At 49.3% G+C, this 15,975-nt stretch overlaps 1 protein-coding gene across 1 annotated transcript; it reads right to left on the bottom strand.

Moving 5' to 3' along the window:
* Nucleotides 1-11,687: 11,687 nt before the first annotated feature.
* On the bottom strand, nt 11,688-15,308 carry LOC311583126 (chymosin-like). Its single transcript, XM_084756443.1, has 4 exons — nt 15,065-15,308; nt 14,200-14,344; nt 13,562-13,660; nt 11,688-12,044 (listed from the first exon to the last, which is right to left on the bottom strand). The coding sequence occupies exons 1-4, from the start codon at nt 15,274-15,276 to the stop codon at nt 11,913-11,915; spliced, it is 588 nt and encodes a 195-aa protein (XP_084612569.1). The 5' UTR covers nt 15,277-15,308; the 3' UTR covers nt 11,688-11,912.
* Between the last annotated feature and the right edge of the window lie 667 nt (nt 15,309-15,975).

Below are 15,975 nucleotides of genomic sequence, written 5' to 3' on the forward strand. Positions count from 1 at the left end.
CGTTTGCTAACTGTTACCATAAATACAATCAAGCTCCTGCGTTGCAGTGAGAATTAAACAGTATAGGGCCTGATAATCTTTAGCAAACTGTTAAGTTTCTTTCAAAGCAGAACAGAGGTAGATGAGGATGTGGTCATTGGCAGGGAAGAGGAGATCAGAAAATTATCTATATTATCTGTATTATCTGTAGACCCAGCTAGCAATCAATCAAGACACAGACAGTTGTTATATTTTAAGATAGCCTTAGCTAACCTGGGGCAGGGCAGATATCAATCCTCTAAACTACCTCCCATAGTGGGGCAGGCATGGGATCCCTGTCTCAATCCCATGCCATCTGCTTCTAATAACTTCTATCAAGCTAACCGCCCCCCCCCATCCATACTCCCAAATACTTGCTAATGTTCTTCATCTGGGCTGGATTCTCCATCCACGCCGCGGGCCATGTGCTTCTCCAGCTAACCCATGGCAGCCTTCCTCACTTCACTTCAGGTCTCCTTTCCCTTTCTCCTCTTGGCAGTCCTTCTTCTTCCCAGAATTCCTCTCTCCTAGCCCCACCTATCTTCTCTGCCCTGCCCAGGTGGGATGGCTTTTTATTAAGCAAAAGGTTGGTCACAGACAGAAAGCAGTAATTAACATCAAAGTACATCAGACCATCCCGCAACATAGTATAGTGTATTACAGTGCATTATATATTAGCCTGGTGCCTAAGAGATGCCCAATATATCTTTGTGAAATGCAAGAACAAAGGAAGGAGAAAGGAGTTGACGCAAAAAATGAGAGTGTGTTCCTTTAAGAGAAACACCTTCATCCTTTGTTAGAAGATATTACGTCCACCAATTTAAGACAACACTTACATCTTACAACTATTTCCTGGATTCCCCAGGCAGTTGTCCTGTGTTTCTGCCACCTCAAGACTTGCCAGGCTTGGACAACGTCAAAGCTCACAGACTGAAGGAGCCAGTTCCTCCTTGGCTGTTGGCTAGAGGTCAGCCTCAGACCTTTGCCACAGGGACCTTACTTACCAGAGTGCAGCTCCCAACACACTTCTTGCCTCCTTAGAGTGAGGAAGATATGACAGAAGCAAGAGGAGCCCAGAGTCTTTGCAGCCCAACTTCAGAAACGATTTCCTGTTGAGCTGGCTGCCTCTTCTATTTGTTACCTGCCCACACTTGAGCGGTGAAGATTATGCAGGACTTGCCAGAGGCCATTCAGGAAGGCTATGGTTGAGCCTTACTCACAGGATAAGGCATTTTATATATAAGCTATTCTCACTTGCCCTAGTGGTGCTGGGTCCCAGGGATGACTAAAACAAAAACAGCTGGGAGTCCCATCATGTGAAAACGGTCTACCACACTGAGATAACCTCTACGTACTCAGCCCAGGTTTTTCCCACCGAGGTGCAGGCTGTAAGGAAGTGTAATTGTCTTCCTGGTCCTCAGCCTTCCTAGGGGTTGAGTGCATCTGACCTACTCATATCCCTACATTAACAACAACACTCCTTGCTCCTCCTATACAGAACACTTTCACATTCACCGCCTCGCTGACCCCTTATGACTACCATTGTCACAGCCCTTGTGTGATTTGATTTTATAATCACAGAAATGGAGACCCAGAAAGATCAAGGTCACATAGCCTAATGAGTTGAACCTAGTCTAACATCCTTAAACAGTACCACCTCTAAGCAAAAGAAATCTCACACGGTGCCTGCCTACAGTGAGCCCAGAATGTTTCTTTTCTTTTGTCTAAAGCTTAGTGGTAAGGCAGTGCCTCTTCTGGGATTTCTGGCTTTGGTGACCAGTTCCCTGCGCACATGGAAGTCAGCCTCACACTGGGCTCAGGAGACAGTCCTGAGACATGACAGGAACGCCATAGCTTCCAGGCCTCTGGCGTGGGTCCTTCCTTCCCCTGCCTAATTATAATGGTGTCTTGTCTGTGTCTTTAGCTCTAAAACCCAACTAACTCTTCCCTTTCCCCTTGTAGAAGAAGAAGGCTCTGAAGGCAGTGGTTCTGTCTTCCCATCCAGGAGGATATTACAGGCAGATGGATAGGGAACCTCTGCCTCCACTTGAACCTCCTGTCTAGGACCATTTGGGTCTCAAGAAGGAAGCCTGAACATGAGCAAGACTGAGCAAGCCCTCCAAAGATGTCCACTTTCCAATCCCTCCATCCTCTTCAAGTGTGATCTTACGTAGCAAAAGACACTTGGCAGATGCGATTATTGCTGAGGATCTGGAGATGGGAGGTTAGCAAAAAGCATCTCGGTGGGTCCCCTGTAACCACAACAGTGCTTACGAGATGCAGGATGCCAGCCAGGAGACATAACTACAAAGGCATGAGTCCTGGTGAAGGAATATGAATCAATGCATTCGTGATGGAACAGGAGTGTTCAAGGGACCATGTGTGCTGGCAGCAATCACTAGACAGAGACTCCCCACAAGACTGACCTTCCTGTGAGGTCCAGCCTCTGGTGTCCAAGGGGTGAACCCCAGAATATTTTCTACCTGGAAGGTCAGGTCTTATTTCATCCAGAAAAACAGTTATAGCCTGTCTGTGTGTACACACACACACACACACACACACACACACACACACACACACACACGGCCTAGAAGGGGAGAGCTCAACTCCACACTGGGGCTGACCATCAGTCAGCCTATAGTGACAATCCCAGGTACTGAAACCTTCAAGGACACGCCCTGGCAGCAATCTCTCTCCTTACCCTCCAGGCAGGGCTGAACAGCAATCTGATAACCCTCTGTAAGGAGTCACCTGCAGCAGGCCCTGGCCTGGTCTTCTCGGGCCACCATTACAAAAGACCACAGACTGAGAGGATCAGACAACAGTTCTGAAGGCTAGAAGTCCAAGATAAAGTCCTCTCGTGATCAGTTTCTGATGAGGCCTCTCTTCCTGGCTGTCGGCTGTGTCCTCTCTCTGTGTCCTCTTTCCCCTGTGCCTAACGTCCCTTCCTCTGCTTCTCAGATGAGGAAAGGCCCACCTTCATGACTCCATTTAACCTTAAAGGCCTCATCTCCAAATCCAGTTACACTGGGGGCCAGAGCATAGTATATGGGTTTAAGAAATGGGTGTCAGCCCGTAGCCAACCCCTTCCCAGCTGTCCCCATCACACCACAGCTCTTAGGTCCTCCTTCTCCCATTAGGTCCCTGTGGAGGTGACAGAGGTCACGTCATGTAATCTGGGGTCCTTTTCAGGCTGCCCACAGGCTAGAGAAGTCTAGGTGGCCCATCTGGAAGAGCAGACAGAGAAGCCAGGCAGGCCTCACCCTGACCAGGGCGTGAACTGGATCTGGAGAGAAGAGGGCGCATAGTTTGGAGTTCTGGGCACCCAGGCCACAGCTGCTCCTCTACTTGACATTCAAAGCGCTGTTCCACACCCAGACTGGGAAACACACACACACACATACACACACACACACACACACACACACACACACACACACACACACGGGATGGAAACCGCAGCGTCTGAACCAACAACTAGGACATGGGACCTGACGGAGATTTCTGTGCTGCTTCTTGGCATAAATAACAGTCTGGCAGATGGAATCTGATTCCAGAATTACCAGCTTTTCTAGGACACTGCGACCAACCGAGGGGACAATGGAACAGAATATTTAAAATGGAAACCCAAAATAATGGTCCTCCCAGTAAATGTCGCCAGGAGAAAAGGACCAATAGCTCTCACCACTGTCTGCTGTAGTTGAGGTCTGGCATGCCCCCGCCTCCCCCCACCCCCACCCCTGCCACCAAGGGACATGTGTTTAAGGCTAATGGGAGCTGGTGGGACCTTTAGGATGTGCCTAGTAGGAGGGAATTGTGTCTTGGGGTGTGTGTTCGTGAAGGGGATTTTTCCTGACTTCTATGACATGAACAGCTTTGTTCTGCTGCAAACTCCCTCCCATAATCCGCTCTCTCCCCACAGAACAGCACATTCACCAAGCAGAGATGGAAGCCTCTGACACACACACCCCCAACTCCCCAAGTAAGCCTTTCCTCCTTGTAAGTCAGTTTTCTATTTTGTCCCAGTGACAGAAAGTTGACAGACACACTCTATAAATCTCCATGTGGATGAAAGACGACATTTCATTTGCCTAGCACCCAGTGCTAGGGACGCCCAGGAAGGAACAGAGAAATAGAGGGCGCAGAAAGGTACTTCAACAACCCGCTATACGACTCCCAGACCTCGGGGCAAGCCGCCTGTATGAGAAAGATGAGAGCCTTCTCTAATCCTTGCTTTCACCATCCTAGGTCGGGGACCTCTGGCTGGCAGATGGCCTACCTGAGAACCTCTGCCCCTGAGCCTAGGAGGCTGGGATTCCATGCATGGAGTGCCTGCTCTTAGAAGCTCTAGGGTTAGACCTGGTGGGTGGCTGCTGGTGCAGGCTGACAAACACGATGAGGAGGAAGGACATCTCCCGTAGGATGCCACTCCAGGCAAACATCTCTTCTAGTATGCAGGAGCAGGAAAAAAAAAAAAAAAGTCCAGGAGGCATATGTGCAAACACCCACTAGGCTCAGCAGGGGTTGCCTTGCAGGCTGCAGAAGCTCTTCTTGTCCTTCTTGGATCCAAATAAATCCTCCTAGGCTGCTCCAGATCTACAGCCAGGTTGCCACCCACTGATGGGCATGTCTATATGGAAGAGTCCAGTTCCTCCGACTCTTTAGCTAAACACAGTTTCTGAAGAGTCCAGATTCCTTATCCAGGCCCTCTCTGTTGGCTGTGGCCAGGGCATCCAGGAGTCCTGTGGACTAAGGAAAGCATTGGGGGGTTCTCTATTCTTTGCTTAGTGCCCTCATCATAGGGAGCATGCACCCAGACTTGTGCCCCAGGGGTCTGGATGGAGACTATGGCTGGGGTTGGGGGGCTCCATAGGAAGGGCCATACTTGCAGACCTTCCTAAGAACCAGTTCAAAGATGCAGGGCATTCAGCTGACCCAGGACACTGCCAGACTCACTCGTGATTATCTAAAGAGACCCCTTGTTCCCTTCCATGGACTTTAATAATAGAACCCCAACATCACGGCTGTTCCAGTCTTGATTGCTGAACAGAGCCCCGGGAAAGAAGGAGGTTCTCAAGTGTCATGGCCTGAACTCGGAGTCCAGGAGTGGCGCTTCAACCGTGGCTATGGGAGACTACATCTACCACAGCAGAGGAGACAAAAAGGAAATGCAACTCAGCCAAAAAGAAGATGGAACCAATTTTATCCATCTCACTAAGGCCCAGCCCTGACACCAGCCCCAAATCCTAAAAACGCTCTAGTGGGTGAGGTGTTCGCACTGTAACTGCTGTGGAGAGGTGGGGAGAGATTTCCAGCTGGCCTAGAAGATCAGAGCTGCCACTGACTGCCTTAGGACACACACAGTAGACACAGTCTCACCTGGTTAGCTCAGGTCAGCACTCAATCCCAGTATTACAGCAATCTGGAAAGATTGGAGAGGGAGGACTGTAGAGAACAAAAAAACAGAAAGAAAGGCTAGTCAGAGATATCCAAGTTATGGGTGGGGGACAGGAACCTCCTTTCCCGTGCATCTCCGGAAGAAACTGCCAATATGAGGCAAACAGTCAACTCTGTTGTCTTGTTGACCACTGCTCCCAAAATTACCTGAGGTGGGCAGGTGTAAACAAAAGTCTGGTCACTAGAGGGCGCTCCAGGACTAGAGCTTACTCCTGGGCTGGACCGTTGAGGGCTGTGTTTGTTTATTCACTCAACGTTCATCTACAGAACAATTACTCTATGCAGCACTAAACGCTCTAAAGGGTTAGAAATGAGTCATCTTTCATTAGAAAGCCAAACAATGTAAGCCAATGTAAGCCAAAAATAGCGGATTGATGCTTACCCATGAATGAAAAAGGAAATAAAAAGGAAAAGATATGACCGCTCCTAGGTGTGGTGAAGGAGAAAGTTTACTGTAGATAAAGGGGGGGGGGCAGTGCTGCCCCTGACTCCCTAAGACACACACAGTAGACACATTCTCACCTGGATAGCGCAACTCAGCATGCAAAGAACATGTCTAGGGGACAGAAGAGCCAGAGGCAGGGACATCGGAGAGAGTCCTGAGTAGACATGCCCTGAGCCATGTGAGGGGAAGAGAGAGCCAGACCAAGAGGCCGATGAGAGGGGCGGGGGGAGGGGGGTATGGAAAGGGTAGACAACAGAGCCAGGCAACCAAAATGGTTGGATTCTATAAAGAAGGGCAAGGCAGGTATAGGAAGGGCAGCCCAGCCCTTGGGCTCCAGAAGTTTAGAGGCAGGGTATGTCAGCCATGCCCTGTAACAAGTAGAAACTAAGACATGCTGGGACAACTAGGTGTCTGCTTTGATATGTTCATGGCGACCTCATTTAGCCTTTTGTCCCTGGCTTGAGACCCAGCATCCCATTGGTAGCTTCTCTGTCCCTTTTAGTGCACTGCTAACCTTCTTTCCAGCCCTCCCAGCACCCAGCTGTTTATCAGCTGTAATCTTTGTCCAGCTGTTGTGTTCTCCCGGTGAGTCTTCCCTTCTGCCCTGACATAAAGTTCAATGTCCCCAGTCTTGTTCAAAGTCTCCACTCAACCCCACAGCACTGAAAGCCACGTGCACTTTCTGTTTGCTTGTTTTGGGGTGTTTTGTTTTGTCTAGTTTGCAGCGCTGGGAATTGAACCCAGGTCCTTGTGCACTCCAGGCAATTGCTAGATGGGAGGGGGGGCATCTTTGCTCCCAGGTCATCATGGAGATGCACATGGTCTGCATTTCTACAAAACAGAAGCTTTACAACATGGAAGGGCCTTTCTGTGTGCTCACAGATGGACACAGTGCCTAGAGCAGTATGTCACGTTCTAAAATAGCAAGTAGCAGTTTAGGGGTAGGACTCCGCCATCAATCACTCCTGCGGTTTAGGAAAAGAGGGTTTAGGAGGTGACACTTAAGCTGGCACGAAGGATGAGGTCCGTGTGACATAGAGAAAGCAGAGAACACAGCCTATGTAGGGGACAGGAGAGAGGGCAGAGGTGAGCTGTGTAATGCTAGGTATGACACAGGCAGCCCAAGTGTCCCTCTTGGCATCAGTACTCCCCCCCCACCATTGCTGCATGCTGTGGCCCTCAGGGATGAACGGAGCTACCTGACAGTGTGGCCTGCCTGTGTCCCTCAGCTGCCCTCACCTTTTCTGATGTCTTACTCCCTGCTCTCATTACAGGGTCTCATTACGTGGTACCATCCTGGACTCTGCCGTGGGGCAACCTCTGCCGTCCTGTCCGTTCTAGGCTCCCTCCTGCTACTAGGAAGAAACAAACTGCACAGCTCCAAGAAAACAATCCATCATTTTGTCATAACATTTCCATTTCAAAGGCTTCCTTTCCAAGCAGTTTCCTAGGCTAACACTTCTTATTAGCATGAGAGCTGGCGAGGAGGTGAGTGCTGGGGGCTGGAGGGGCTCAGAATGGGCACTGAGCCTGAGGTTTTTGCTTATTAACTCTCAGGGCAGGGTGTCGGGTGTGTGTGTGTCTGTCTGTCTATGTCTGTATGTATGTGGAGTATGTGTGTGTGTATGTTGTGTATCCATCTGTGTGGGTGTGCCTATGTCTGTCTGCGTAGTGTCTGTGTGTGCTGTGCCTGTATGTGTGTATCTGTGTGTGTGCCTGTATGTGTGTAGTGTTTGTGTCTGTCTTTGTGTCTGCCTGTCTGTCTGTCTGTCTCTGTGTCTGTCTGTATGTGTGCGGTATCTGTGTGTGGGCATGTGGGTGTCTGTCTGTATGTGTGTAGTGTCTGTGTATATCCGTCTGTATGTATATGTGGTATGTGTGTATGGTATCTGTGTGTGTGTGCATTTGTGTGTGTGTGTGTGTGTGTATCAGTGTGCATCTGTATGTGTGTGTGGTATGAGTCTGTGGTATCTGTGTATCTGTGTGCTATGTGTATGGTGTTTGTGTTCATGCCATCCTTTCAGAGGTGTGCTCACTCATATCACAAAGGCATTACTGCCCGGAGGGACCAGCTGAGCCTGTGTGTTGCACCAGGAACTCTGCCCAACATACAGCGGAAGATTCAGAGGACAGACAGACTCCCCATTGTCCTGAAGCATCTCCAGAGACATGTGCATAAGTGAGTCAGATGTGCTCTTTTAAGTGGCATTGTCGAGTGACAGACAGATCAGGGAGCAGAGGAGCGGGGCCACCGTCCTAGAGCAGAGGACACTTAGGCTGGTCTGAAGCATGAGGAGAGCTGAAGATGAAAGAAGAGAAGTGCAGAAGACGGCCCCCAGCCCTGCTACTGGGTGCTGGGGGAGGCTACACACAGAGATAGAGAGAAGTGTTTGTGTGCCAGCCCAGCCCTGAAGAGCACCCCCCCGGTCCCCGCCCAGGCCCCAGGCCACACCACAGATAGATGTTCAATGCACATCCCTGACAGAAGTCCTGAAAAGTTGGACCTGCCCCAGCACCGGGAGACCCCTTTGTAAATAGTGATTCTCTAAAAGCAACTAGTCCTCCGCCTCACTCACTGTCTTCAAAACATGATCGAGATTAAACACCAGCCTGGTCAGGAACATCCTGAGGACAGGCAGTTTGAGTTGAGATCTGGCAGATGGCTGAAATGCATCCGCAGGGGCCCAATGTGAAAAACACTACAGGTAGAGCATTGACCTGAGTCAGCAACAGAACCACAGCCACATCTTGCCAGGCAGGCCATAACCAGACAACTCCAAAATGGACCTGCTACGCCAGGCTTACTGTGTCCTCATCAATAGCTCATGTCAGAAAATACCACCAGGGGTGATGCTGTTTGACCTAAGCCTTTCATTTATGACAGTCACCACATTTAGACATTCCTAATGGTCTCCAAATGAGGCTTAAGGGTATAAAATACAATTGTTAAATGTAAACCTTTGAAACACATAATAGGATTTTCATAAGCTTATCCAATAACTCTTTTGCTTTAAAAAAAAAAAAACTATGCAAAGACTGAACATAATGAAGGTGGCCCAATTCTGTCTCACTCTTCACAGATAGACAGTATTGTTCTATAAAAATTGAGGCTTCAAGAAGCCAGATCTTACTTCTTCCTAGCAATGACCTTGCTTTTCTGGCTTCCTGAGGCTTCAGAGACAGGGCCTGACCACTGCAGGCACCACCCCCCTCCTGAAATCCCTTAAAGTCTCTTATGGCTGCCCGATGCCACCCCCTGCTCTCAGCTCCCCAGGGATACAACTGGAGTCATTCTTCCAACACCTCATCCCATAGCCCAGTTATGCAGCACCTTCCCTGCTAGAGGCCAGGCCTGCCCTTCTAACCCTTACTGGTATCAAGCGAGGGTGAGTGGTGTCTCCACTGCCCTGGCTCTTATCTTTTCATGTTTGGTCACTTCTGAGTGAGATACCAGAAGAACTAAAATTGGATTTCAGGGTTACCAGGGCAAAGGTTAAGAAACAGGCCTACAGGGGATAATCTGGCCAGCTGCAAAGAAGAGCCCCACTAGAGATAGCGTTGCCTAGTGACTGACCCGAAGGGTCCCCCCAGAGATAGAGTTGATAAGAGACCCAGTTTTATGGCCACAATCCTTCCTGCCTACCGGAGATAGGGTTAGTAAGAAATCATATACTTCCTTGGACAAAGTAGTGAACAAAGAGAACAAAAAAAGCTAAGCCGTGGGTGGTCTTGGCACCTCTTCCTGTAGCCTGTCACATTTGGACATTAGACCCCCTTATGTTACTCAACCAATAGATGCTTGCCAGGCTGGAACTCCCCTGCTTTGGGGTGCTGGGAGGGCTAGGAACCTATAAATTTACCCTCAGCTCTTTCTGGATACCACTGTGTCGGTAACCAGTAAGAGCCCGGCTCGAATTGATTAAAGGTCCTCATGTATATTGTATCAGTATTGAGTCCTGGTGGTCTTTGGCGGGGTGGGGGTGGGGGTGTCTCGTGATCTGGGCACAGCATGAGAAAAATTGCAAAAGATGCCTCCAGATGGGCCAGTCAGTGATAATATGCCACCATCACTCCCACTGGGACAGTCAAAAGTACCCCAACTCCCCTCTTTAATCTCCTCTAAAGTATCACAAGCCAGGCGCTTCAAGCACTGAAACACTGCTGATCTTATAGCATCTCCCCCATTAGGGAGACCAGCCAGTGGTCAAGACAAAGTAGGATGGCTCCCCGCTCCCTTCGTTTGAACTCTTCCAAGAGGGAGTGAGTTGACTCCACAAGTACCACCCAATCTAATCCTTCACTATCACTATGTGACATCACTATGACTACGAAAGGCTGACTCTAGTTGAGATAACAGGAGTCTGAACTCTCATCTTGTCTTAGGGAGGAGCCAGTCAGATGAAGGCGGGCCAGGGCTGAGGAGATGGCTCCGGCAATAAAGCACTTGCTTTGCAAGAGTGAGGACCTGAACTTGGGCTCCAGAACCCACACAAAGCTGCGAGGCAGAATGGTGCACACTTGTAACCCCAGCACTAGAGGCAAAGCTGGGAGAATCCCTGGGGCTCCCTTGGTCAGCCAGGCTAGCCTAAATGGTGAGCTCCAGGCCAATGAGAAACTGTGTCACAAAAGAAGTAGACAGTGTTCCTGTAGATGATGCTGAAAGTTGTCCTCTGACTTACACACACACACACACACACACACACACACACACACACACACACACACGCAAAGGAAAAGAGAAAAGGGAGTGGCGGCATATGTGTGCAGGCCCCAGAAGAATGCTTCTTCCTAGAGAGTCCACACAGACTCCAAGCTCTGGCGACCTCTCCTGGAAGCTTGTCTGCCTGTTCCCCAAGGTGACTGAGGGCCCATTGTACTACAACATGGAATTTTAAAAAATAGCAACTATACCTTCAGTCCCTTGTTCTCACTCTGGGATGTTTGGTTCTTCAGAGTGGCCCTTTCAGAAAGAATGTGTAAGGCTGAGGGTGGAGACACATCTACTTGACACCCCAGCCCTCACTGGAAACTTGACTACTGGCACCTGGTCTCAACTACCAGGCTCAGAGCAGGCCAATATGAGTATATCCTGAGCACTGATGGTCATTTGTGGTCCTAAGAAAGAGTAGGATGGGGGCTGAGAGATGGCTCAGAGGTTAGGAGCACTGTCTACTCTTCCAAAGGTCCTGAGTTCAATTCCCAGCAACCACATGATGGCTCACAGCCATCTATACTGAGATCTGGTGCCCTCTTCTGGTGTTCAGGTGAAACACTGTATACATAATAAATAAATAAACTTAAAAAAAAAAAAAAAGAAAGAGTAAGATATTGTCCAGGGTTCCAACCACCCAAGGTAAATTGTAACTTATGACTCTGGACCCATCCAAGGCGTTTTGCATCTCCCATCTGTGTCTGCATCAACAATGAAGTCCTACACTGTGTCAACCTGGAGGCATTCTCTCCATGGGCTGAGCGTCCTCTATTCGGCCCTAATACCAAACCCTTGCCTCTAATCCTCAAATACCCTTTTCTAAAAGCTCTAGAGTGGGGAAATCAAGAGCACAACACATGCCTAGTCTCCTCTATCTCAGCTCAAGATATGCATTTCCTTCATGAATGTTTCTACCCACCAACCATATCCCCAACCCTCCCAACTCATGCGGCCACAGCTCTGCCCACATGGCAGACACAGCCCATCCCCATGTTGCTGCAGAGCTTCCCTGCCATTGAAAACAAGAGAAAAGGGTTTTTGATGAAATGCAGCGTTTTATTGGAAGTGTTCCATTTGATAAATCATTGGGAGGGAGGGTGTTTAAGGAATGGCGCATGCCTTTAATCCCAGAACTCGGGAGGCAGAGGCAGGCGGATCGCTGTGAGTTCGAGGCCAGCCTGGTCTAAAGAGAGAGTCCAGGACAGCCAAGGCTACACAGAGAAACCCTGTCTCGAAAACAAAACAAAACCAAGGAAAACATGGTCTGGTGTTGTTGTATAATCAGATAGCCTTGGCCAGCCCAACACGATTGTTGGCCCTGTCAAAAACACTGTAGAACTCCCGGATGAAAACATCCCCCAGGATCCACAGCTTCGAGCCATGGTTGAAGCCACTGGAGCAGGAGCCCAGATTCTAGAAAAGACAAGACATAGGTGAAGCTGGATTCAATGGCAAGACTTTTCCTACCCCATCACTCAATTACTCTCTCTACTGTCTCATTTCACCCATGAAATCACTTTCCCAGGTAAGCATAGAATAAGATTCATTATACTCAAGAGACGAAAGAAGTAGAGACTGAAGAGATGGCTCAGCAAGTACCAGAACTTGCTTCTTGCAGAGGACCAGAGTTCCCAGCACCTACATAGGGTGACTCAAAACTGCCTGTAAGTGCAGCTCCATGCTCCAAGGGATCTTATGCCTTCTTCAGGCCTCTACAGGCAACAGCATTCACACGCAAATATGCTACCCCTACACACACACACACACACACACACACACACACACACACACACTAAAAATAAAATAATTAAGCTGGGCAGTGGTGGTGCACGCCTTTAATGGAAGTGTTCCATTTGCTAAATCATTGGGAAGGAAGGTGTTTAAGGAATGGCACATGCCTTTAATCCCAGTACTTCGGAGGCAGAGGCAGGCGGATCACTGTGAGTTCGAGGCCAGCCTGGTCTATAAAGCGAGTCCAGGATAGTCAAGGCTACCCTGTCTTGAAAAACCAGAAACCAAAAACCAAAAACCAAAAACCAAAAAAAAAATTTTTTTTAATTTAAAAATAATGAACTGGAGAGAGGGCTCAGGAGTTAAAAGGCACTGGTTTCTTTTTCAGAAGACCCGGTTTTAGTTTCCAACACCCACATACATGGTGGCTCACAATCATTGGTCACTCCAGTTCCAAGAGATCTGACATCCTATTTTGACTTGCATAGGCAGCAGGCTCACACATGCTACATATGCATACATGTAGGTAAAATATTCAAATACATAAAAGAAAACATTAAAATCTTGCTTTTTTTTTTTTTGAGACAGTGTCTCTAGATGAAGTCCTGATGTACTGCAGCTCACTAAGTAGACCAGGCTGGCCTCAAACTCACAGAAACCCTTCTGCCTCTGCCTCCCAAGTGCTGGGGTTCAAGGCAAATAAGTAAATAAGCAAATCAAGAGAAAATTAAGTTGACTTAATCTGAGGTGATTTGGTGAGGCCCTGTGGCTCCGAGCCCTGGCTCCATGTACTGTACCCCACATTTTCAACCTCTTATTGTCATACTCTCAACACCCATTAACCTAATCATCACTAGTTTGGGGTACTCAGGATCAGGCCACGTTGAGACCACCAGTCCTACAACAGCCAAAATGACTAGGGCTTGGAAGCTTGACCAGTGGCTAGAGGTCCCTGTGGTCCAATCTCTATCCCTCCTCCAAGCCCTTGGTGCTCTGTCCTTGCTATTTCCCATTTCATTCAGCAGGAAGCTATAGTGGCCACACAAAATAGGCAAGGTGATAAATACCACGACCAATTCAAAAGGCCTTGCATCTGTCTGCCCCATACTATGCATCTTCACCAACGTCACTGACTTGCCAAAGTCCCAGAGGAAGGGATGATGGGCGGACTCATAGCATCCTTATATGGGATCTCATACCTGGTTGGTATAAGCTGAGGGTGGCAGTGGGAACTCCTTGCCGTGGATCTCAAAGACAACTGTGGGCATGATACCCAGGCTCCAACAGTTGATAGCAAACTAAGAGAAGAGAAAGGAACGTCACTTATCAAGAGGCACACTGAGGGAGTAGAGCTCCTTCCTCCACACTCTGTGACTCTTCTCAGAGGGAAACAGGGAAGCTCTCCAGATAAGGCTGGGGTCTCAAAACATGGTCTCACCAGATGTATCGGCTTTCAGCAACACAGGGACAGACCCCGGCACGGAACAAAAAGAGGCTTGCCTGGTGTCTTCCTTACCGGACTAGCCAGAGGGCACAAGTATCTCAGGAAAGGAAAAGGGGGTAGACTGTGGCATAGGTGGGCAGAGTAGATCAAGAAGGTACAGCAAAGGTTAGTGAGCCACAAAAGGCGTGGCCTCTCAGAGGACCAAGGACCTGATGATATCTGCAAAATATGGTGCTCCCACAGCAAGGACAGACTAAAGCTCAAAGGGACGTGCTGGCCACTTTTAATAAAATGTCCTCACCCAACATTCACCTTTGACATTTCTTCTGTGTATAAAGGGGCTGTTCATTCAGGGAGTTTCCGGAAGTGAGGGGAGTGGGGGCCTGACCTTACCTGGCCATTCTGGTCCTGCACAGCTCCAATGGCCTGCTGGATACGGAGGATGTCTCTACCAGGCCCTGTCAACAGGGCAGTGCCTGTGTCCAGGATGGCAGGGCAGCCACCTTGACAAGCCACCACTTCACCGTTGACTGTGATCCTGGAATGTTAAACAGAAGAGTTTTAGGGTACCAACTGTATCCATCTCTTTGTCCCTGGATCCTTCCAACCCCTGCCAGGATCCTCAGGAAAGGAGGGAGGTCCAGACCCTTCTTTTGAGCCTCTTGTTGGAACCCCAAAACTTCCCAAGATCACAGAAAAGACTAAACAGCTTCCCCTCAATTGGTGACTAAATTGAGAACAGCTCAAATTGCAAGGGTCCAAATAACAGCAAAACAGTCCATTCGCATGGCAGTCCCTGGGTGCACTGAGGACTAAGTAGGTGAATGAAAACCCAGTTTCAAGTTTTCTCTGCCATTTACTCAATACGTGTCTCATATGAGTCTCCCAGCATCATTTCTAGTGAACAAAATGGGTACATCCCTGAATTAACTTCCTCAAGGGATGGTCATGAGGCTCAAATCACATGTCTACACACTGAGGACAATACCAGCACCCACCTCCTACAGGTTCAGTGGGAACCATGGGACAGTCATGTAACCACTCAGCCCAGTGCCTTCAGGAAGTCAGTGCAGTGGATGTGCAGCATAGCCATCCGCAAAGGATGCTGACCTCACAGCCAGCTATCAGAAAGAGTCAGACCTCTCAGAGCTACTGGCTACAGTTGTTTTCAGCCCTGTGGTCTGACACCTGATCCCCAATACCCACACATCAAGAGTCAGCCTCTAGCAGGGGTCCATGCAAGCTTCCGCTCACCTACCTGTCCACTGTGAACTGCCAATATCCTTGCACAGTCACGGGCACCCAGTGCAGAGAGCCTACGAAGTAGGACTGATCGATGGCCCCCAGCGTGAGCATGCTCCCCTGTTCACCCCTGGAAGCAAGAAAGACCTTGCTGTGGTAGCAGACACCCTGCTGGTGAGGAGCACCAAGTCCCATCCTGAGACAGATGGGTAGAGACCGAAAGACCATCCACTGCCTCCTTCCCAACCCAACCCCGCAGCCCCAGCCAGCCTCTCCCCCTGGCAGGCTTCACTCTGACTCAGCTGCGGTTTCCTACTGCCCTGAGCCTCCCATTCCCTGATTTCCTCACAGCCATGGGAGGGGAAGTAGTGACTAGCCACACAGGTCGGGAGACCACAAGGTTCTGAGCTGCTGCCTTTGGGTCTTCCCAGAACCCGCCTTGAGCCTCCACCCAAGGCAGCTAGAAATGGCGTCTTCAACAAGGCCCCACAGTTTGGATTAAAACTGCCTCCCAGTGCCAGATCCCTTGTGCTCCCTCTGGGATGCTGCTGCGTGCTTAGTGGGACACACTCACACACTATCTCACGCTGTTCTGCCTCCTAGAACTTGAGCCTTTCCTACCGCCAGGTTGTGGAACATAGTACCTGATGCCCAAAACACTCTGGCTCTCTGGGCCCTTGCCTAGATAATTCCTGCTCATCTTCAGTGAAGCCTGCCCTTCCTTGACCTGTGTGCCTGTTCACACATGTACACAGAGGCATGCATACACATGTCAGAGTGGACATCCATGTTTACAGGTACCCATATGCCCTGTGCTTTCCTGTGGCACCCTTCTCACAGTTGCTTGCTTACAATGTGAATGACTGTGTGCTGTCTGTCCCCTTGCTAAAATTTATCTTCTGGCTTGTCTTGTCTGCTTGTATGTAT

Source organism: Acomys minous (assembly GCF_964271855.1).
Source record: "Acomys minous genome assembly, chromosome: 14".
Taxonomy (NCBI): Eukaryota; Metazoa; Chordata; class Mammalia; order Rodentia; family Muridae; genus Acomys; species Acomys minous.